The 22815-nt window shown below is 37.8% G+C and overlaps 1 protein-coding gene and 1 pseudogene across 1 annotated transcript; both read left to right on the top strand.

Moving 5' to 3' along the window:
• Window positions 1-11254: 11254 nt before the first annotated feature.
• Window positions 11255-21113, top strand: LOC107795265 (potassium transporter 4-like; annotated as a pseudogene).
• Window positions 15258-17765, top strand: LOC107795264 (potassium transporter 4-like). The gene is made up of 5 exons (XM_016617861.2): window positions 15258-15379; window positions 15537-15589; window positions 16084-16198; window positions 16297-16551; window positions 17331-17765. The coding sequence occupies exons 2-5, from the start codon at window positions 15548-15550 to the stop codon at window positions 17618-17620; spliced, it is 702 nt and encodes a 233-aa protein (XP_016473347.2). The 5' UTR covers window positions 15258-15379; window positions 15537-15547; the 3' UTR covers window positions 17621-17765.
• Window positions 21114-22815: the final 1702 nt, after the last annotated feature.

The raw sequence follows: 22815 nt of genomic DNA, 5'->3' as shown, positions 1-22815 counted from the left end.
AGATTTTCTCGGGGATAGCAAGGTAGCTGCCTGGCGATCGCAGCCCTTCTCTTCTCCCTTTTATCTTCCTTTAGTTGTATTTAGTTATTTTCAAGGCTGAGTTAGTCTTGATATTATTAGACAGATTGTAGTAGATGCTCATGACTAGTGACACCCCGATATCGGGCTTTTCTTTCTACACTATTATTTTGATTTGAACTCCTTTACGAAGGTTTTTACACTAAATAGCCTTTGAAATTATCTTTGAAATGAAAATATCGATTGTTTGAAAAATGAGTCGGCTTGCTTAGTTCCACGATAGGCGCCATCACGACAGGGGTTAGTTTGGGTCGTGACAGTTTTATTCTCGAGGCACATGCTGTAGGGTCCATTCTTTAAACCGATGTAGAGTCACATGTAGTTTGTCCAAGTACCTCTGTATTCGATCTTCTCGAACCTCGAAGGTTCTGTTGAATTGGTTTACCACAAGCAGGGAGTCACATTTGGCCTCGATGACCTCTGCTCCCAAACCTTTAGCTAGCTCGAGACCTGCAATCATGGCCTCATACTCGTCCTCATTGTTAGTTAACTTGGAAGTTTTGATAGATTGTCTAATTGTATCACCCGTGGGTACCGGGTCTCACCCTCACCTAAAGTTCGACCAACATAGTAAACAGAAAATTGCGTACCTTTCTCTTCTCGAACTAGGACCCTACTTACCGCAATTTTCGAGACTACTAAGTACAAGTAGAGTTGCTCGTCCGCTTTAGGAGTATAAAGCAGTGGCGGTCTCAAGAGGTACCGCTTTAATTCTTCCAATGCTTATTGGCATTCCGGGGCCCATGCAAAATTGTTCTTCCTTTTGAGCAGTGAGAAGAACCTGTGACTTCTATCTGAAGACCTCGAGATGAACCGGCCTAGGGTGGCTATGCGCCCTGTTAATCTTTGTACGGCATTAACATTGCTCACGACTGTGATGCCTTCGATTTCCTTGATCTTATCGGGGTTGATTTCGATCCCCCGATTTGATACCATAAAGCCGAGGAACTTGCTCGAGTCGACCCCGAATACACATTTCTCCGGGTTGAGTTTTATATAGTATTTCCTTAGTATATCGAAGGTCTCCTGCAAATGTGTCAAATGGTCCTCTGCTCGCAGGGACTTAACTAGCATATCGTCAATATAAACCTCTATTAATTTACCTATTGGTTCTTCGAACATTCGATTTACTAAGCGTTGATAAGTGGCACCAACATTTTTTAGTCCAAACGGCATTACATTATAACAATAGGTGTCGTACTTAGTGATGAACGAAGCCTTTTCCTGATCCTCCGAGTTCATTTGTATTTGATTGTACCCGGAGTAGGCATCGAGAAAACTAAGGATCTCGTGGTCGGTCATGGCATCGATCATGTGGTCGATATTCGATAGAGGAAAAGAGTCTTTAGGACATGCTTTGTTTAAATATTTATAGTCTACGAACATTCTAAGTTTATTTCCCTTTTTAGGGACTACGACTACGTTTGCTAACCATTGGGGATATTTTAATTCCCGAATGGATCCTATTTTGAGAAGTTTGGCTACCTCATCCTTGATGAATGCATGTTTTACCTCGGACTGGGGCCTTCTCTTTTGTTTTACTGGGCGAAACATCGGGTCCAAGCTCAGTCGATGAGTAGTGATCTCCGGCGGGATCCCTGTCATATCTAGATGGGACCAAGCAAAATAATCCATATTATTGATAATAAATTTAATAAGTTATTCCCTGAGCTCGGAGGTTAACCCCGTACCCAGGTTTACCTTTCGATCGGGTAGATGCTCAATCAATATGACTTGCTCCAACTCTTCGACTGTCGATTTGGTGGAATCAGAATCCTCGGGGATTATGAAAGATCGAGAGGTCCAGTAGTCATCGTCCTCATCCATTCCCTGCTTCTCCGACTGAGTTGAGGCTGGTGGTTGTGGTTGCTATTTAGCTTCCTGTTTTCCTTTGGACTCTGATCCCTTTGTTGACGAAAGCGCTGATACTGGTATTACTTCATCGACCGCGAACATCTCTTTGGAAGCATGTTGTTCCCCATACATCATTTTTACTCTATCCGGTATTGGGAACTTCAACATTTGGTGAAGGTTTGAGAAGACCGCCCTCATGTTGTGAATCTGGGGTCTTCCGAGCAGTGCGTTGTATCTCATATCGCCCTCGATCACATGAAACTTTGTTTCTTGAATAGTTCCGGCTATATTTACTAGTAGGATGATTTCACCTTTAGTTGTTTCACTCGCCATGTTGAAGCCATTGAGAATCCGAGTTACGGGTACTATCTGATCTTGTAGGCCGAGCTGCTCCATGACCCTCGATCGAATAATATTGGCCGAGCTTCCTGGATCAATTAAAACATGTTTAACCTAAATTTTATTCATAAGGATAGAGATTACCAAAGCATCATTGTGGGGTTGTGAGATCCCTTCTGCTTCCCCATCATTGAATGATAAAGTGCCTTCTGGCATAGAGTCTCGAGTTCGTTTTTCCCTGGTGATTGATACTTTAGTGCGTTTGAACACGAGCCCTTGTGGAATATCGACCCCACCAACGATCATGTGAATCACGTGTTATGGTTCTTTCTGCTCGTTTTTCCTGTTTGCATCCCTGTCTCTGAAATGGTTTTCGGGCCACCTTCTCCCTTAGTGCACACACTACTTTACGCTTGTTCTTTGGAGTATCTCTAATTCTCGAAGGTGGCCCTCATTGAATAGACGGGCCACCTTCTCCCTTAGTTGTCTGCAGTCTTCAGTTCTATGACCATGTGTACCATGGCATTTGCATGTTTGATTGGGTTTCTTTGGGATGGATCGGTTTGTAGGGGTCTGGGCTATCTAGTATCTTTGATTCTCCCAATGGCTAACACAATACCTGATGCGTCGATGCTAAAGTTGTATTTTGATAATCGTGGTGCTTCTGTGGGATCAGCATGTTTATCAAAGCCACTTTTGCTCATGAGCCCTCGAGAGCTCTGTCCTCGATCGTTCCTTCGATCATTTCAGATGAGATTGCGTCCTGGGCCGCTGTTTCTACGATCTGCATTGTATGATTGATACCGATCTCTGTTCGGCCGGGGTTCTCTGTCGATATCCCTTTGAGTTCTGTCGACGTGCCTGTTTAGATAAACGGAACCGGAAGGGGTCCCCAATTGATCATCCTCGACCCTGATCTTTGACTGGTACCGATTATGTACATCGGCCCAGGTTACCGCTGGATATTCATTTAAATTCTGCTTTAGCTGTCGTGATGCCACCGAACTTCGTTCGTTCAAACCTTGAGTAAAGGTTTGAATAGCCCAATCATTTGTGATCGGTGGTAGTTCCATGCGTTCCATCTCGAACCGAGATACGAATTCCCTCAACATTTCGTTGTCTTTTTGTTTCACCTTGAAGAGGTTCAACTTCCTAGCCACAACCTTTATTGCTCTGGCATGTGCCTTTATGAAGGAGTCTGCAAGCATGGCGAAGGAATCGATGGAATTAGGCAGCAAATTGTGGTACCATATCATTGCTCCATTCGAAAAGGTTTCTCCAAATTTATTCAGTAGAACAGATTTAATCTCATCATCTTCCAAGTCATTCCCTTTTATTGCGCATGTATACGAAGTGACGTGCTTATTAACTAATTAACCATTTCTGATTTGATCTGTTCCGAGATTTATGCCATGATCCTCGACCAGTCACAGATATCTCGCGTTTCTGTTATTATGCTATCTTCGATCTTGCTCGATGTCTGTTTCATTTGGCTTCGATCGCTACTAGCCGCGATCTCGACAGGTACCTCGGTTCTGAACTCGGTACCTTATCCTTGTGATTTAGTCTATTCTGTTACGAGGCCATCCTTCGATGTAACCTCCCGGTCTCGGTCAAATAGTAAAATTGGGTGGGCCCGGTTTTAACCGTATACACTTTTATTGCGCATGTATAAGAAGTGACATGCACATAAAGGTCGGTGGTCCCATTGTACTTAGGAATTTCTGGCATTCGGAATTTCTTCGGAATGGGTTTAGGAGCCGCACTTGGAGGGAAAGGCTTCTGTATGAATTTCTTTGAATCCTTACCCTTTAGAATCGGCGGTGCCCCCGGTATTTGGTCAACCCGGGAGTTGTATGTCTCTACTTTCTTGTCATTTGCCTCGATTTTCTTTTCTCCCGATTCAATCCGTTTAGTGAGATCCTCGAGCATTTTCATAATGGTGGGGTCACTCCCCGATTCGTTGCGTTCGACCTTTCCGGCATAGGCTCGGTCCTGTGGACGACTTCTGGTTCGATCCTACTCGATGTTCGGTGCTGATTTTGTAGTTGTGCTATAGCGGCTTGTTGAGCCTGTAACATTTCAAATATCAATTGGAGGCTAACTCCACCATCTTCTACGCCCTGCGTACCTCGACCACCTGATCGAACTTTCCTGCGTACGCTACCTTCGGGATCAATGCCCAAATTTGCATTTAGGGCGACATGTGAACTGACATCGACGGAATTTGCAATTGGTGCTCCCTCGAGGTCAGCCTGAGGCGCCTCGATCCCTGGGGCGACTATATTATCATTTCCCCCGTGAAATCTGAGGTTGTTGTCACCATGTGTAGGTGTTGCTTGTGAGATCCTGAAAACAAAGATTCTTACGAGAACAAGTGTAAAGCAGTGTGTGTTATCGGAATCAGTATTATGCAATCACTATTATCCTTAGCCCCACGATGGGCATCAAACTGTTTACCCTTAAGATTGGATAACAATTAAACTTATAATGTGGTTCTAAGGACACGTGATTTTACTTAATACCAATTGATAATTATGAAGATTAATAACAGAAATGAACTATAAAGTAAAGCAAACCAGTGTTAGAATAAAACTCACCCCTCGAGTTTGGATACCCTCGAATTGGTTGATGTAAAAAAAAATTAAAATATAACAAGCTGATGAACAATAGTATAAACGAGAAAGAGAATTATATTGTTTTGATATCTGTGAACAATGTCTGTTACAAATGATTAGAACCCCCCTTTAAATAGTAGAGGAATTTCACTTATGGTATAATTCTAATTACAGAAGAAAATCCTATGATTAGCTAATTAACCATTTCTGATTTGATCCGTTCCGAGATTTACGCCATGATCCTCGACCAGTCACGGATATCTCGCCTTTCTGTTATTGTTCTATCTTCGATCTTGCTCGATGTCTGTCTCATTTGGCTTCGATCACTACTAGCATCGATCTCGACAGGTACCTCGGTTCTGAACTCGGTACCTTATCCTTGTGATTTAGTCAGTTCCGTTACGAGGCCATCCTTCGATGCAATCTCCCGGTCTCGGTCAAATAGTAAAATTGGGTGGACCCGGTTTTAACCGTATACAAAAGCCACATAGGAATTGAATTTGGATGTAATTATACAGTTTTACATGTTTGTTTGGCAAGTAATTACTTGGTCATCATTAGAATTGGATGTAACTAAAGAAGTATAATTACACTCTCCAATTTTCAAGGGGAGGTAAGATTTAATGGTAATTATACTATGTAATTACAAGCTAATAAAGCTTTTAAAAAAGATATTAAGTACTATTCTTTTTACAATATTTTTCTTTCGTTTCTCTTATTATCCTTTTTCAACTTTTTCAATGTTTTGCTTATATGTATTTTCATATAATTTTGCGACTTTTCATATTTTGTTTCTTTTCTTCTTAGTTGCTAAAAATAATTTTATATTTTACTAGCTTTATTTTCTACTCATAGTATAGATAATTATTAAGAAATAATACATTCTGAATTTATGTCTATATTTTTGTCATTTAAATAGTAAAATAAATCATAATTTCATATTATATTCATATGAGTTGGTAAAAAAAGTAAATTTAAAATTGAAACTTCTATTAAATATTTTTAATTAAAATATTAATTATTTAAAAGATAGATATTGATTATCTTTTACGATATCAGTTCTCAACTTATATTTATTTAGTACTTTTATCCAAAAGAAAAATATATAGTTTAAATACCTAATTATAGATAATATCTAATATATATATTATTTGCTTGATTTATATTTCACTAGTTTTATTTTCTAGCCTTTAGTATAAATATTTGTTATAGAAATACTATCTAAGCTCATATCTAACTTTTTAATATTCTCATGAGTTGGTGAAAATATTTTAAAAAATTAATTAATTTAAGGAACTATATATTTATTTATAAGATACCGATTATTTTTATGATATTATTTATTAATTTATAATTCTTTAATTGTTTATAGAATATATTTATTTTAAATATCTCATAATAAATTATTTTTGATGATTATTATTTACATATATGTTTGTAAATTAGTAAAAGTTATCTTGATCTGAACTTGTTTATTTAACTAATTAATTATACTTCTTCAATTAAATGAAAATTATATTGTAATTACATTGGAGCAAAAAAACAGACTATTATAATTATTATACTGATGTAGTTACTAAGGTGTATAATTATAACTCTACTAATTACATTGTCACGTAATTACATATGACTTTTCAAATAGATCTTAAGTGATATTCTTCCTATTTGTTAGATCTTGATAGGTAGAGTCATATAATTGTGTTGATAAGAGATAGTAACATGTAGGGGTGTACAAACCAGATCAGAAAATCGCACCAAACCGAAAAGTCAAACCAAGCCGATTAAAGAACTCTATTAGGTTTGGTTTTGTATTGAGTAAAAAAAATTCGAACAAAACCGACATATAAATATATAATTTTTATATATACTTTTAAGACTTTTTATAGAATATTCTTTAAAAATATCTAAAAATATTCGGGATTCTCTTATGGGATGTAATATTTAGTTAAATATGAAGTGCTCCATATTTATTATCTTTAAATAATAGGTTGTATGATCGCTTTCTTATCAAGTGGGAAAAAAATTCTAGTGAAGGAAAAAGAGTACACATGTTTAATAATACGCCTTTTGGTTGCCTCATTAAAAACTTTGCAAGGAAAACCCAATGGGACAAAACCTTATAAGGGAAAAATAGTACAACACGTATTAACTCCCCCTTATGAGAGTATCAATTCACATCTTTGAGCCTTCGCATCCCAATCTTGTACACTAGTTTCTTGAAGGTTGACGTTGGTAGAGATTTGGTGAACAAATCAGCCATTTTATCACTTGAACGAATCTTTTGCACATTAATATCACCATTCTTTTGAAGATCATGTGTGAAAAATAACTTTGGTGAAATATGCTTTGTCCTATCTCCTTTTATGAATCCTCCTTTCAATTAGGCTATGCATACTGCATCATCTTCATACAAAATCGTGGGTAGTTTGTCACACTTCAAACCACATTTTTCACGAATAAGGTGTATTATAGACATCAACCACCGACATTTTCGACTTGCTTCATGAATAGCAATTATATCTGCATGATCAAATGAAGTAGCCACGATTGATTTCTTAGTCGATCGCCAAGATATGGAAGTGCCTCTGCATGTAAACTCATAGCTTGTTTGAGATCGAGCTTTGTGTGGTTCAGATAAATACTCATCATCAGCATAACCAACAAGGTCGGGACTGCAATCATTGACATAAAATAAGCTTATATCGGTAGTCCCTTTTAAATACCCCAATATGTATTTGATTCCATTCCAATGTCTCCTTATAGGAGCAGAGTTATATCTTGCTAAGACATTAACTGAAAAAGTTATGCCACGCCTTGTAATGTTAGCAAGATACATTAGTGCACCAATTGCACTAAGATATGGTACTTCAGGACCAAGAAGCTCTTCATTCTTTTCTTGAGGTTGGAACGGGTCCTTATTCACATTAAGTGATCGAACAACCATCAGAGTACTTAATGGATGTGCTCCATCTATGTAAAACCGTTTCAATACATTTTCTATGTAGGCGGATTGATGAACAAAAATCTCGTTTGCCAAATGTTTAATTTTCAAACTGAGACATAATTTTGTCTTTCTGAGTTCTTTCATCTCGAATTCCTTCTTTAAATAATCAATTGCCTTTTGGAGTTCTGTAGAAGTTCCAATAAGGTTTATGTCATCAATATATTCGGCAAGTACAACAAACTCCAATGTTATTTTCTTTATAAAAATACATGGACAAATGGCATCATTTATATAATCATCCTTTAATAAATACTCACTAAGGCGGTTATACCACATTCTTCCTGATTGCTTTAGACCATACAAAGATCTTTGTAATTTGATTGAAAATATTTTTCGGGACATTGAGTTATGTGTGTCAGGCATTTTAAATCCATCGAGAATTTTTATGTATATTTCGTTATCAAGTGTGCCATAAAAGTAGGTTGTAACCACATCCATTAAATGCATGACAAGCTTTTTATGGACAACAAAACTAATTAGATAACGAAATGTTATTGCATTCATAACAGGGAATATGTCTCTTTATAATCGACATCAGACCTTTGTGAAAATCCTTGTGCAACAAGGCATGCCTTATATATTTGTACCTTATTTCTCTCATTTCTCTTATGTACAAAGACCCATTTATAGCCAATAGGCTTAACACTATTAGGTGTTTGGACTACAGGCCCAAAAACTTCACGTTTCACAAGTGAATCCAACTCAGATTGGATTGCTTCTTGTCATTTTGGCCAATCATGTCTTTGTCGACATTCTCCAACAGATTGAGGTTCAATATCCTCATTATCTTGCATAATTTTAGATGCAACATTGTATGCAAAGACATAATTCACCACTATATTCAATTGATTCAAATTTGTCTCAATATCGATTGGATTTATTAATAGTTCTTTATTTTCTTGAGTCTCAGGCTCATTGATTCCTCATGAATCTCAAGATTGGTTAAATCATTGGTTTCTTTATGAGACTCATTCGTAGTGTCACCTTGATCATTTATTTTCCGTTTTATAGGATTTTGATCCTTAGAACCCAATGGTCTGACACATTTTAGGCGTGCTTTTGACTCATTAACTATGACACTAGAAAATTGTCCAACAGAGACATCAATACGTATTAGAACATTCTCTGCAGGGATATGTGATTTCGTTATCCTTTTCAGATCCGTAAATGCATCTGGCATTTGATTTGTTATTTTCTGCAAATGGATTATCTTTTGCACCTTTTTTTTCACAAATAGAGGCACATGGATCAAGATGAGACAATGATGGATTTTTTCACAAAATTTCTCGTTTGGTTTCACTATTTTCTCCACCTGATTTTGGGAAAAATGTCTCATCGAATCGACAATCTGCAAATCGAGCAGTGAACAAATCTCCCGTTAATGTTTCGAGGTAGCGAATAATAGATGAAGATTTAAACCCAACATATATTCCTAACCTTCTTTGGGGACCTATCTTGGTGCGATATGGATTTGCCAAATACGCACATATACTGCGCACCCAAAAATTCTTAAATGGGATATATTAGGTTCATGACCCAAAACTAATTGCATCGGGAAATATTTATGATGATTTATTGGTCTAAGACGAACTAGTATTGCTGCATGCAAAATGGCATGACCCAAAACAGAAGTGGGTAACCTCATTTTCATGAGTAACAGTCTTGCTATCAATTACAGACATTTAATCAATGACTCTGCAAGGCCATTTTGAGTGTGAACATGAGCTACATGATGTTTCACTTTTATCCCAATTGATAAGCAATAATCATTAAATTCTTGGTATGAAAACTCGAACAACATTATCAAGTTTAATAGACTTAATTGGATTATCGGGGAATTGTGCCCCTAATCGAATTAGTTCTGCCATTAATTTTGTAAATGCCAGGTTGCGAGATGACAATAGGCACACATGAGACCATCTAGAAGATGCATCTATTAATACTATAAAATATCTAAACGACCCACTAGGTGGGTGAATAGGTCCACAAATGTCCCCTTGTATACGTTCCAAAAATGCAGGGGACTCAATCCCAACCTTTGTTGGTGATGGTCTAATAATTAACTTGCATTGATAACAAGAAGTGCAAGAAAATTCATTATTAAAAATAATCTTTAAATTCTTTAATGGATGCCCATTTGAGTTCTCTATAATTCGCCTCATCATAATTGATCCAGGATGTCCCAATCGATCATGCCAAAGTACAAAAGTATTGGGATCAGTAACCTTTTGGTTTATGATAGAATGTGCCTCAATTGCACTAATTCTTCTCCAATACAGGCCACAAGATAAAGATGGGAACTTCTCAATAACCCTTTTCTGGCTAGAGACATTCTTGGTAACGATGAGATATTCAAGATTATTCTCATCTATTGTCTCAATATGATATCCATTTCGGCGGATATTTTTAAAACTCAACAAGTTCCTCTTGGACTTGGAGGAGAACATTGTATTATTATGATAAGTATTGTTCCCCTAGTTATAATAGCTCTTTCAGTGCCTTCAATTAGATTACTACAATCAGAAATTGTAGTAACATCTGCCTTACACATACTTAAATGAGAGAAATATTTCTTCTCTTTGAATATTGTATGCCGTACATGAATCAATTAAACAAATAATTCTACAATTAAACTTTGATACAAGTTTGCTTTGTGAGGTATTCATATTTGCTTTCCATGATTTGACATACAAAAGAAATATACGAATAAACATTAGTATTTTCAGAGAAAAGGGGAAAAGAAACAAAGTTAAATTAATGATTCAATAATGACCTTTTAATGCAATTTCGAGTAGCTCTAATTATGATACTAATTGATACTAATAACTACTACTTATGCAAAGAACTATGATTACATGATGTTTATTCACTAGCTACTATAAATAGATGAAAATAAAAACCAAACTATTCAATCGTCTTTAACCACGGATCCATCACCGATCAAGTGGTATATTTTTCCATCAGGGCGCTCAAAGAAGTTTGTCACATCCAAGTGGGTGATGTCAAATTCATTGTCAGAGACAAAATTAGCTTCTAGGCCTTTATTCTTTAGAGATGTTTGATAAAGCTCAACCAAATATTTTGGTGTACGATAAATATTTGCCCAATGCCCTTTTCCACCGTAACGATAGCATTCAGTTTCTGAACCCGTTGCCTTTGGCTTCATATTTTTCCCTTTCTATTTTTTGTGGTTATTTTTCTTTGGAATGATTAATACCAAAAAAATTTCTTACTTGTCCCCGGCCACAGCCATGGCTACGACCACGAACAGGGCCACGACCTTTTTCACGCTTAGCATAATGGGAATACACCTCATCTAGTCTAATGGTTGTCCAAACAGAGATCATGACCTTTTCGATGTTGCAGCGTTTACTCTTATGTCCTTGCATTGATCTGTGACAGCTTGTTTTTCCGATTTTTTCTGTTAATTATTTTTTGGTTGGTATGATTAAAATCAGTAATCAAGAATGTTTTACACAAAATGGCAAATAGATGTATCGAGTAGATATTGATCATGGGCAAGAGAAGCAACCACGCCCCCCTGCTGCAGCTGGGGGTGAGGAATCAATCCATGCAGTTGGACAAGAGGGGATAGGTCAACAAATCCAATTCGAGAGGAGAAAAGGGAAATTGGCTTCTAAGGTGAGAAATGTTTTCTTCATACTTTCACCAGACTTACATCTTAATGCCTTTTGATAGTGCATGTGTACAAGTATGTGCCTTGTGCCTGCACTCTCTTCTGAATTCAATAAACTGTTATAAGATTACACACCATTGAGCTCTGATATTGAAGGAAGTTAATAATATTCTAAGCTGCAGCTAAATTTCTTCTGCACTAATTTGTTATTTATTGGCTTATAAAAAGGAACTAGCATGAAAGAGAACTGTTTTCTTCAATATGTTGTTCCATTATTCATGAAATTAAGGTTGCGTGAGATGGGGGCATCTAAGGGACTTGGATTAAAAGAAGCTAGTATGCCTCAAATATAATTTATAGCACGCTTGCTTTCATGGACATTAAGGTGTCACTTTGTCTACTTTCTTGTAATAAAATAAATATTAGATTAATGTTTGTAGTTTGTAGTTAGGTTCTCTACTAGGCTAATGACATTGATGTGGATTTTCAAGCGAATGGAAACTAAATTAAATAGCACCTAAAGAAGAGTCAAAACATGCTAAGTTGCAATCTTTATTAGGTGGAATAAAATGTTAAATGCTTACCTTTTCCTTCTGAATGTCCTGCATATTTTCAGCTTGTATTTTGGCCTGAACCCCCTTGAACCTAAAGTGCTTTAGTGATGGGAACTTGCAGTCCTGGCACATCTCCGTTTTTGTAGTTAGCTAAGAATGAAGAAAGGAATAAGTATTCTCTGCTACAACTGCATAAAATCTTTTAAATTAAACGAAATTAAGGGTTGTAATACCTTTTGCTGAAAGATTTGCAGGTTGCTCAATGCTATGAAATTTTTTCCACTTGGTTTTTGCTGCCTTTAATTTTTTTACTTTTCCTTCTCCAAATCGCCCTCAAGTAGTACATTTTCTATCAATTTATCTTGTGATCAACTGAAGAACCCTTGGCTTTTATAGGAAAAAATTGAAGTCTTCACAGCAGTACTGCCTTTATCAAATAGAATGACTATTTAATGTTGATAACTTTTACGAAAGAAAACATGATGGACTAATGGCTGCAGTTCTTGTACTTGAAGAAAAGAGGTTGGGACAAATAAGATCTTTCGAATATCCTAAATAGCTGGAGTCTTATCTCTTGACTTCTTTTTATTACTAGTATATCTTTACATTTATATATTGGTCTCATATGTCTAAAACAAAGGTTCCTAAATCTAAAACTAAAACCATCAGAACAAGCTTCTAAAGCTTCACTCAGTTTGAACCGAGGACATTCCTTTCCCTTCCTCACAGTGAAATAGTTTGAACTGATCCAGAAAGCAACAGTGAAGAGTATGCTACTATACTTGTAGTGGAATGGACTTCATTTACTCACTTGAGCTTTTCTTGTTGAATTTTTTGCTCAACTGACTTCCTAAAGGAGTAGAGATTCTCCATTTTTCTCTTCTTCACCTGATTAAAAGAAGGAAACTTTGGCATACTTCCGAAAAGTAGGATACTGTCTTGGAGACATCTCCCCAATTTGAGTCCCAAGTCTTAATTGACCTTAGGCACTTTTTGGTGTTTCCCAACAAGTAACTCATAGGCTTGGTTCGTGATAAGAATGGACCTTGGGCCTAACTCAACTCCAAAAGCTAGCTCATGAAGGGAGGATTGCCCAAGTCTATATAAGGAGACCACCAGCCAAATCGCCAACCAATGTGGGACTCTAACCCACTCTAATAGTTCGACACTTAAAAACTTTTAGGCATTTAAACCTTGCCTACTGGAGCTCCTCTAACTTGCATATTTGGACTCCTCTCTCTTTCTCCCAGTTGCCATAAATTAATACCACAGCAAAAATCCTGATTCCAATTTTGTTTTCCAGAGTCCATTTCCCTTCTTCTGTCATCATGCATCTCTATCCAAAAAGGAATTGCTACCTTCATTACTATCCATGCCTCTGAAAAAAAGCTTCGAAAATATGACAAACCTCAAGCAAACAACATGAGTCAGCAAGCTCAACTTGACCATTGCCTTCACAAACACAATCAGGTGGCGTTAATCTTTAAAGCCTTTGTCACTAAAATGCAGCTTCAGCAGTGGGACCATTATTTATTCTTTTTTGCTTTTAGTTGTCCTTAGAATGACAATTTAAACAACCTCTGTTGAGAAAACATGGAACTGACACACTTAATGGAAAATCAAGGCGAGAAAGGGAACCTTAAAATTGAGAGTTATTTTACAAAATAGAAGTGGAAAACCTATGCCTGAATTGAACACTGCCTTGTATTCTTCTCCAGAATTTTAAGGTCATGAGATTTCTGTTAGATCTAGTAAAATATTAAGCTTGAAGACGTTTCTAGTGTTTGCATCTGTAACAGTCTGCCTCTAGATCTCCTTGGCACATACATAAGCCAAACTTAGATTTATTTGGGGGGAAGTGGGTCTGCTGAGAGGGACCTCATTGCATCTGTGCTTTTCTCTAGCTGCTGATTGTGTGTGAGACCAGCTCACGCCGTGGATCTTTTGGCCTTGCAGTTTACTCTGGTGAATATTTCCACTAATCTACTATTGGCATACCAAAGTCTGGGGGTGGTATATGGAGATGTGAGCACTTCTCCGCTTTATGTCTATAGGAGCATCTTTGTGGGGAAGTAGCAAAATCATCAGAATCCAGAAACACTATTTGGTGCATTTTCACTGATCTTCTGGACAATAACGCTCATTCCTTTGCTCAAATATGTGTTCGTTGTATTAAGTGCAGATGATAATGGTGAAGGTATGTACAAAAGGGACTCTAAATTGATCAGTACTTCTGGAGTAATACTAATACCTGATTTTACCAAATACCTTAGGTGGTACATTCGCTCTTTACTCTCTGCTGTGTAGACATGCAAAGTTTAGTCTACTTCCCAACCAACAGGCAGCAGATGAGGAACTATAAAGGGCAGCCCGGTGCACTAAGCTCCCGCTATGCGCGGGGTCCGGGGCAGGGCCGGACCACAAGGGTCTATTGTACGCAACCTTCCCTTGCATTTCCTGCTTACAAATATGGCTTCTCTGGGCAGTCGACATCATGTTTACAACTGAAGAGATTTCTTGAGAAGCATAAGAGGTCACGCACAGTACTGCTTATTGTTGTATTGTTAGGTGCTTGTACGGTCATTGGAGATGGTGTTCTGACTCCTGCAATGTCAGGTAGACAATACTAACAATAGATGCCTCCTTATATGGTATTTAGCCGGTTGCCTTTTAAATCCAAAAAGAAGTTTGTTTTAAAGTTGCTTATCGAATGTTAGATAGCGATTTTCAACTTTTAACATATAATAGGTGGCACCTTATAATGCATGTGGTGCCATCAGATATTCCATAAAAGATAATTGGATGCTTGAAGTCATAGTACTCAGTTGAATTTGAGTAAATCTTTAAACTAAGAAATACTTTACTTTGGCAGTTGTATCATCAATGTCAGGGATCCAGGCTGCTACTGAACACCTATCTCATGGTAGGTGTACTTTTGATATACCCCCTTGCAAAAGTCGACGACTTTCTAAAGTAGTCAACATCTTACTTCTGTCTGAGGCATTGACCCCATTCAGGCATCTTTCTTCGTAGGTGGTGTGCTACTTCTTTCTTGCATAATTGTTTGGTTGGCCTGTTTGCTCTACAGCATTCTGGAACCCACAGGGTTGAATTCTTGTTTGCACCTATGTGACTATTTGGTTGATATCTATTTTTGTCATTGGGCTGTACAGTACTATATTTTGGAATCCCGAGATTGTGTCTGCTCTTTCTCCATATTATATCATCAAGTTCTTTAAGGAAACTGGGAAAGATGGTTGGATTTCTCTAGGAGGTGTCCTCCTGTCAATTGCAGGTACCGTACATATATTGACTCTAATACAGTAATTCTTTATTCAAGTATATGCCTTGTAGCAGCCTTTTCGTGGAACCTCTTACTATTTGATGAAGGAGATGCTGTTAAAATCTCCTAGAGTTGGAATCCGGTTTCTAATTCATATTTCTACCATCAGGTACTGAAGCTATGTTTGCAGATCTTGGTCATTTCACTGCCTCCTCAATGAGGGTAAGTCGAGCATTTTGCAGCAACAAACACATAAAATTATCCTTCAGGAGACTGTTCTGTTCTAATTCTCTATTTAGCCTAGCAAAAACTCTTTTTCTGGGAGACCTGAATGCAGATTAAACTAGTTGGATTATGACGCAATGGTAGGAACATGTTTTAGGTGCATATATACAACTGGTTATAAGTCATCCCGACATTGGGAAAATGAGCTTCCAAAGTCCATTTTGTATTAAATAAATAGATTTTACAACTATCCAGACTCTGATTTTATTGTATTTCATTTTCATTTGAGCATAGAGGGACTTAGATAACTTTATTTACGAATATTTGAAATCCATATGAAGTAGCTTTGAGGAATACTATGTCTTAGATTTGGAATTCATATTAATTACTGAAAGTAAAACATTTGGAATCCATAATGAGCGAAAACACATAGAACAGCATGGCCAATTGGAGAACTTCCAGTGAGTTGACTCTTTTTTTTTCTTATGCAGATTGCATTTCCATTTTTTGTATACCGTTGCTTGGTGGTACAGTACATGGGTCAGGCTGCTTTTCTGTCCAAAAACATTGCTTCAATTCCAAATAGCTTCTATAATTCAATACCTGGTGGGTTTTTCTTTTCAGCTATTAGTCTGATTATTCTCAAGATTGTTGATAATTTAAATTCAATCCTACTAAACTGCTGCTCTTTGCTTCTCTTGCAGACATTGTATATTGGCCTGTCTTTGTTATCGCTACCCGTGCAGCCATTGTTGGCAGTCAGGCTGTAATCAGTGCTACATTCTCCATCGTGAAGCAATGTAATGCACTGGGTTGCTTCCCACGGGTCAAGATTGTCCACACTTCAAAGCATATTAAAGGGCAGATGTATGCCCCAGAAATAAATTGGATCCTAATGATTCTGACCGTTGCTGTGGCTGTTGGGTTTCAGGACACCACTTTAATTGGAAATGCATATGGTAAGCCTACTAGTCTTATGACAATCCCTATTCTAATTCGTCAAATTCCACTGTATGTCACTGCATTCTTACATTTCATTCCCATAGAAAGTAGAGTAATCCCCATTATATGATCTCCACAACTATCCCAATTATATCACCTTCAAAAGTAATTGAGTTTTTCTTATGCATCTGTCAGATCTGTGGTAGTATTATATTTATTAGTGTGCTGATGTAGAAATGGACTGTTGATTAATCCAACATTAAGCCGTCCATTGTGCCTGCGCTAAAATTTCCACAAGTAATTCTGTTTGCCAAATATTTCTGTTATACCTGATTAGTCTTCATGATTACGTATTTGTTTCCTCAAACATGCTGCTGAGCCTCTTTTCTTTTTGAAAAATCCTGATGAAAACAAAAACATATGAAATTGAAATGATGAATGGTGTGAACATGAAGGAATCTCAGATTTCATGACATATTAACAAAAGAGAGTATACCAATCACCTACAACCATATGGGGTTTAGGGGGTTCAAGTCACCAAGGAACTAAAGTGGAAAAGCTACTGTTGGGCTCCTAATTGTTTTTTGTGGAGGGGTGGGGTGGGGGGTTACCAAATCAGAAAAAAGACATAAGGAAGTAAGTAATCCCTTGTGGAAAGTACGAAGAATGCCAGGAGGGACATGACACTGATTTCCTTTCTTCATTACTGCGGACTTTTCGAAGCTGTTTATGTTCAAGCTGTCTTTTGACATAATTCTCGGTTTGGTTCTCTCTTATGAATTTATTATTCTTTCAGGCCTAGCTTGCATGACAGTTATGTTTATTACGACATTTCTCACGGCGCTTGTCATAATCTTTGTGTGGAAAAGAAGTGTAGCACTTGCCACTTCCTTTCTCCTTTTATTCTGGCGCATCGAAGGCGTCTACCTGTCTTCCGCATTCATCAAGATTCCACAGGGAGGATGGGTCTCCCTTGTGCTCTCGTTTGTTTTCTTGGCTATCATGTTTGTCTGGCACTATGGAACTCGCAAGAAGTACAACTTTGACCTGCACAATAAAGTTCCACTGATAAGTGGCACCTTATAATGCATGTGTTGCCATCAGATATTCTATAAAAAATATCCGAAAAAGTGGATGCTTGAAGTCATAGAACTCGCAGTTGAATTTGAGTATATCTTTTAACTAAGAAATGCTTAACTTTGGCAGTTATATCATCAATATCAGGGATCCAGGCTGCTATGGTAGGTATACTTTTGATATACCCCTTGCAGAAATTGACGACTTTTTAGGTAGTCAACATCTTACTTCTGTCTGAGGCATTGACCATTCATGCATCTTTCTTCGTAGGTGGTGTGCTACTTCTTTCTTGCATAATACTGGTTGGCCTGTTTGCTCTACAGCATTCTGGAACCCACAGGGTTGGATTCTTGTTTGCACCTATAGTGACTATTTGGTTGATATCTATTTTTGTCATTGGGCTGTATAATACTATATTTTGGAATCCCAAAATTGTATTTGCTCTTTCTCCATATTATGTCATCAAGTTCTTTAAGGAAACTGGGAAAGATGCTTGGATTTCTCTAGGAGGTGTGCTCCTCTCAATTGCAGGTACCGTACATATATGACTCTAATACAGTATTTCTTTATTCAAGTATATGCCGCGTAGCGGCCTTTTCGTGGAACCTCTTACTATTTGTTGAAGGAGATGCTATAAAAATCTCCTAGAGTTGGGATCCAGTTTCTAATTCATATTTCTACCATCAGGTACAGAAGCTATGTTTGCAGATCTTGGTCATTTCACTGCCTCCTCAATGAGGGTAAGTCGAGCATTTTGCAGCAACAAACACAAAAACTATCCTTCAGGAGAATGTTCTGTTCTAATTCTTTTTTTGGCTTAGCAAATACTCTTTTTCTAGAAGATCCTGAATGCAGATTAAACTAGTTGGATTATGCGGCAATGGTAGGAACATGTTTTAGGTGCATATATACAGCTGGTTATAAGTCATCATGGCATTGGGAAAATGAGCTCCATTTTGTGTTAAATAAATAGGGTTTGAAACTATCGAGACTCTGATTTAGTATTTCGTTTTCTTTTGAGCATAGAGGGACTTAGATAACATTATTAACATAAGTTTGAAATCCATCTGAAGTAGCTTTGAGGAATACTGAGTCTAAGATTTGGAATTCATATTAATTGCTAAAAGTAAAACATTTGGAATCCATAATGAGCGGAAACATATAGAATAGCATGGACAACTGGAGCCAAATGGTTCTTATTCCACCAAACGAGTAAACTGTCCTAGTGGTTAGCAGATTATATTGCATATATGATTACTGGATTCGAGGAACTTGCACCAAGTTGACTGAACTTTTTCTCTTATGCAGATAGCATTTCCATTTTTTGTATACCCTTGCTTGGTGGTACAGTACATGGGTCAAGCTGCTTTCCTGTCCAAAAACATTGCTTCTATTCCAAATAGCTTCTATAATTCCATACCTGGTTGGTTCCTTTTCAGATATTTGTCTGATTATTCTCAAGATTTTTTGATTATTTAAGTTCAATCCTACTAAACTGCTGCTCTTTGATTCTCTTGCAGACATTGTATATTGGCCTGTCTTTGTTATCGCTACCCTTGCAGCCATTGTTGGTAGTCAGGCTGTAATCACTGCTACATTCTCCATCGTTAAGCAATGTAATGCACTGGGTTGCTTCCCACGGGTCAAGATTGTCCACACTTCAAAGCATATTAAAGGGCAGATCTATGTCCCAGAAATAAATTGGATCCTAATGATTCTGATCCTTGCTGTCGCTGTTGGGTTTCAGGACACCACTTTAATTGGGAATGCATATGTTAAGCCTACTAGTCTTTTGACAATCTCTATTCTAATTCTTCAAATTCCACTGTATGACACTGCCTTCCTACATTTCATTCTCATAGAAAGTAGACTAATCCCCATTAAAAGATCTCCGCAACTATCCCAATTATATCACCCTCAGAAGTAGTTGAATTTTTCTTATGCATCTGTCAGAGCTGTGGTAGTATTATATTTATTGGTATGCAGGTGAAGAAATAGAATGTTGACGTATCGAACATTAAGCCGTCCAATGTGCCTGAGCTATAATGTTCACAAGTAATTCTGTTTGCCAAATATTTCTGTTATACCTGATTACTCTTCATGATTGTGTATTTGTTTCCTCATTTTCTTTCTGCATTACTGCAGATCTTTCGAATAATTCATCTTGCTGTTTATATTCAAGCTTTCTTTTGACATAATTCTTGGTTTGGTTCTCTCTTATGAATTTATTTTTCTTTCAGGCTTAGCTTGCATGACAGTTATGTTTATTACGACATTTCTCATGGCGCTTGTCATAATCTTTGTGTGGCAAAGAAGTGTAGCACTTGCCACTTCCTTTCTCCTTTTATTCTGGCTCATCGAAGGTGTCTACCTGTCTTCCGCATTCATCAAGATTCCACAGGGAGGATGGGTCTCCCTTGTGCTCTCGTTTGTCTTCTTGGCTATCATGTTTGTCTGGCACTATGGAACTCGCAAGAAGTACAATTTTGACCTGCACAATAAAGTTCCATTGAAATGGCTCCTTGGCTTGGGCCCCAGCCTTGGTATCGTTCGTGTGCCAGGGATAGGGCTGATATACTCTGAATTGGCAACAGGAGTCCCATCTATCTTCTCTCACTTTGTCAGATATGGTTACAAGGACATACAGCGAGATGATGGGAATTTTGAGGACCTTCTCATCCAGAGTATAGCAGAGTTCATCCAAATGGAAGCAGTCGAGCCACAACTGTCAAGCTCTGAGAGTCCATCATTTGACGGGAGGATGGCAGTTATAAGCACGAGAAGTGTACAGTCAGGCTCAATGTTACTTGTCTCAGAGGAGGTTTTGGTATTAGTAATTCCATTCAAAGCAGCAAATCTTTAACCCTCCAGAGACTAAGATCTGCTTACGATGATGAGAACCCACAGATGAGGAGGCGCCGAGTAAGGTTCCGCTTGCCAGAAAACCCAGGCATGGATCCAGCTGTTAGGGATGAGCTTTCAGATTTAATTCAGGCAAAAGAGGCAGGGGTCGCATATATTATGGGGCACTCTTACGTGAAGGCGAGGAGATCATCTTCTTTCTTGAAGAAGCTTGTTATTGACATTGGATATTCATTTCTGCGCAAAACATTGTAATGGCCCCGCTGTGGCACTTAATATTCCTCACATTAGTCTCATTGAAGTTGGCATGATATACTACATCTAGGGTCTAGAGGGAAGACGGTTGGCCATGGACGAGTTTTTTATTTGTCACACCTCTCCAGTTGTTGCCTGCTGAATGTTTCGTGGGGTAGTCTTATGGCTAATATTGTGATCCTCTGATAGAATATGTTGTGTAAGGCCATTTAAATTTTTTCGTATTCAGCACATTGAGTAGTTGTATGTATATAGGCATTATATGCGGGCTTTGATGACTTAGTATGCTGGAAATACACCCTGGATATGAGCAGGCACATATGTTTCAGCTCAGACTCATTTTTATTGCCACAAAGTAAAATAAAGTAGTCTTTGTTTGTATTTATTTAGTTTTTCCATTTCCATAATTCCCTTATAGTTTAATTAAATTTTCCAACTCAAGAATCACAACGAGGGATGAAGGAATTTGTTGCAGAGATTGTAAGCATAGGTCGTATCCAACACAGAAATTTAGTACCACTTTTAGGATATTGCAGGCGAAAAGGAGAGTTGCTTTTGGTTTATGAATACATGCCTAATACTTATTCGACCAACCAAAATTTACCCTCAATTGGAACAAAAGGTTTAGAGTCATTAGAGGCGTAGCATCAGGACTATTTTTCCTACACGAAGAATGTGACCATGTAGTGGTTCATCGAGACATTAAGGCTATTGGATGTTGAACTAAATGGAAGGTTCAGGAGACTTTGGCCTCGCGAGGCTATATGGTCATGGAACCGATCCTCACTCTACTCGTGTCGTTGGTACTCTTGGTTACCTTGCACTAGAGCATACTAGAAGAGGCAAGGCAACACCTAGTAGTGATGTATTTTCCTTCGGAGCTTTTCTACTTGAAGTTGCCTGTGGTAGGAGGCCGATAGAGCCAAGACAAGACAATGATGATCTAATTTTGGTTGATTGCATGTGTCTCGTGCTGGAATAGGGGCAAATATTCTTGAGGCTGTTGATCTAAACATAGGCATAGATTTTGTTCAAGGGCAAGTGGAGTTGGTCTTAAAGTTAGGCTTGTTATGCTCTCATTCAGAGCCTTCGTTTAGGCCAACCACACAACAAATCCTGTTGTGGCCATACCAGAGTTATCAGCACTTGGCGTTTCATCAGCTGGCCTGACATTTGACCATCGCGGTGGTTTTAATGATTTTGTCATGTCATATCCATCGTCTTTGGATAATGCACATTCCCGCTGTCTATCAGTAAGATACTCCCTTCTCTCTGAAGGCCGATGATTCATGATGAGTTGGATAGAATTTCTTGGAGGAATACTGATTTATTGAGCCTGGTAAATATGACCTAGGATTATGTACTTCTGATGAATTAGAGTATATTACAGTGGAATACTATTAACCTTTTTTCCGTATCCAGAATTCAACACTTGAAACAATGTATTGAGAAATGTCCAAGATATCAGCCATGGTATCCTGATTTTATTGAACAGTTGAAACAATGTATTGAACAGTTTCATGAACATTCGACAGGAAAATAATTCAGACGAAATATAGAGAGATAAGTAAAATGGATCGCCAACTACAACGAACCTCCACCTCTATTTTCATCTCAAGCGGAAGCAACATTAGAAGGGAACAACTATGTTATGTTATAGTATCAACATATTAGCTAATTTCCAAACATATATGTCCACATAGAGGTTAAATGAACTCAGAATGAAAAACCAAAACAGATATTAGGAGCCAAGCAGATATTCTCGAGAGCTGATTTTTACATTCATAAAGAGATTAGCCCTAATTTCGTCAACAAAAACACAAGGTCTAAAATAGATACTAACATTTTTTAACTAGTAATTCTAGAATAGCCCACGTACTCCTTAAGCACCATCTTCCTCATTGTTTCCTCCTGCACGATGGTATTTGATTGCTGCCTTTTGGACTTTTTTGGCGGAGAGACCATAGCGATGGGGGCACCTCTGTTTGTGATTCTCCAGCTCCTCAGCCGCTTGCACCCTGACCCCACAATTCTTGGTGCAGACAACAGTGATCTCAGGATGAGCTTTGGTGACATGCTTCAACAGC

The sequence above is a fragment of the Nicotiana tabacum genome, chromosome 19 (genome assembly GCF_000715075.1).
Source record: "Nicotiana tabacum cultivar K326 chromosome 19, ASM71507v2, whole genome shotgun sequence".
Taxonomy (NCBI): Eukaryota; Viridiplantae; Streptophyta; class Magnoliopsida; order Solanales; family Solanaceae; genus Nicotiana; species Nicotiana tabacum.
Note: the sequence above shows the minus strand (reverse complement) of the source record. Positions and strands in the feature narration are given on the sequence as shown.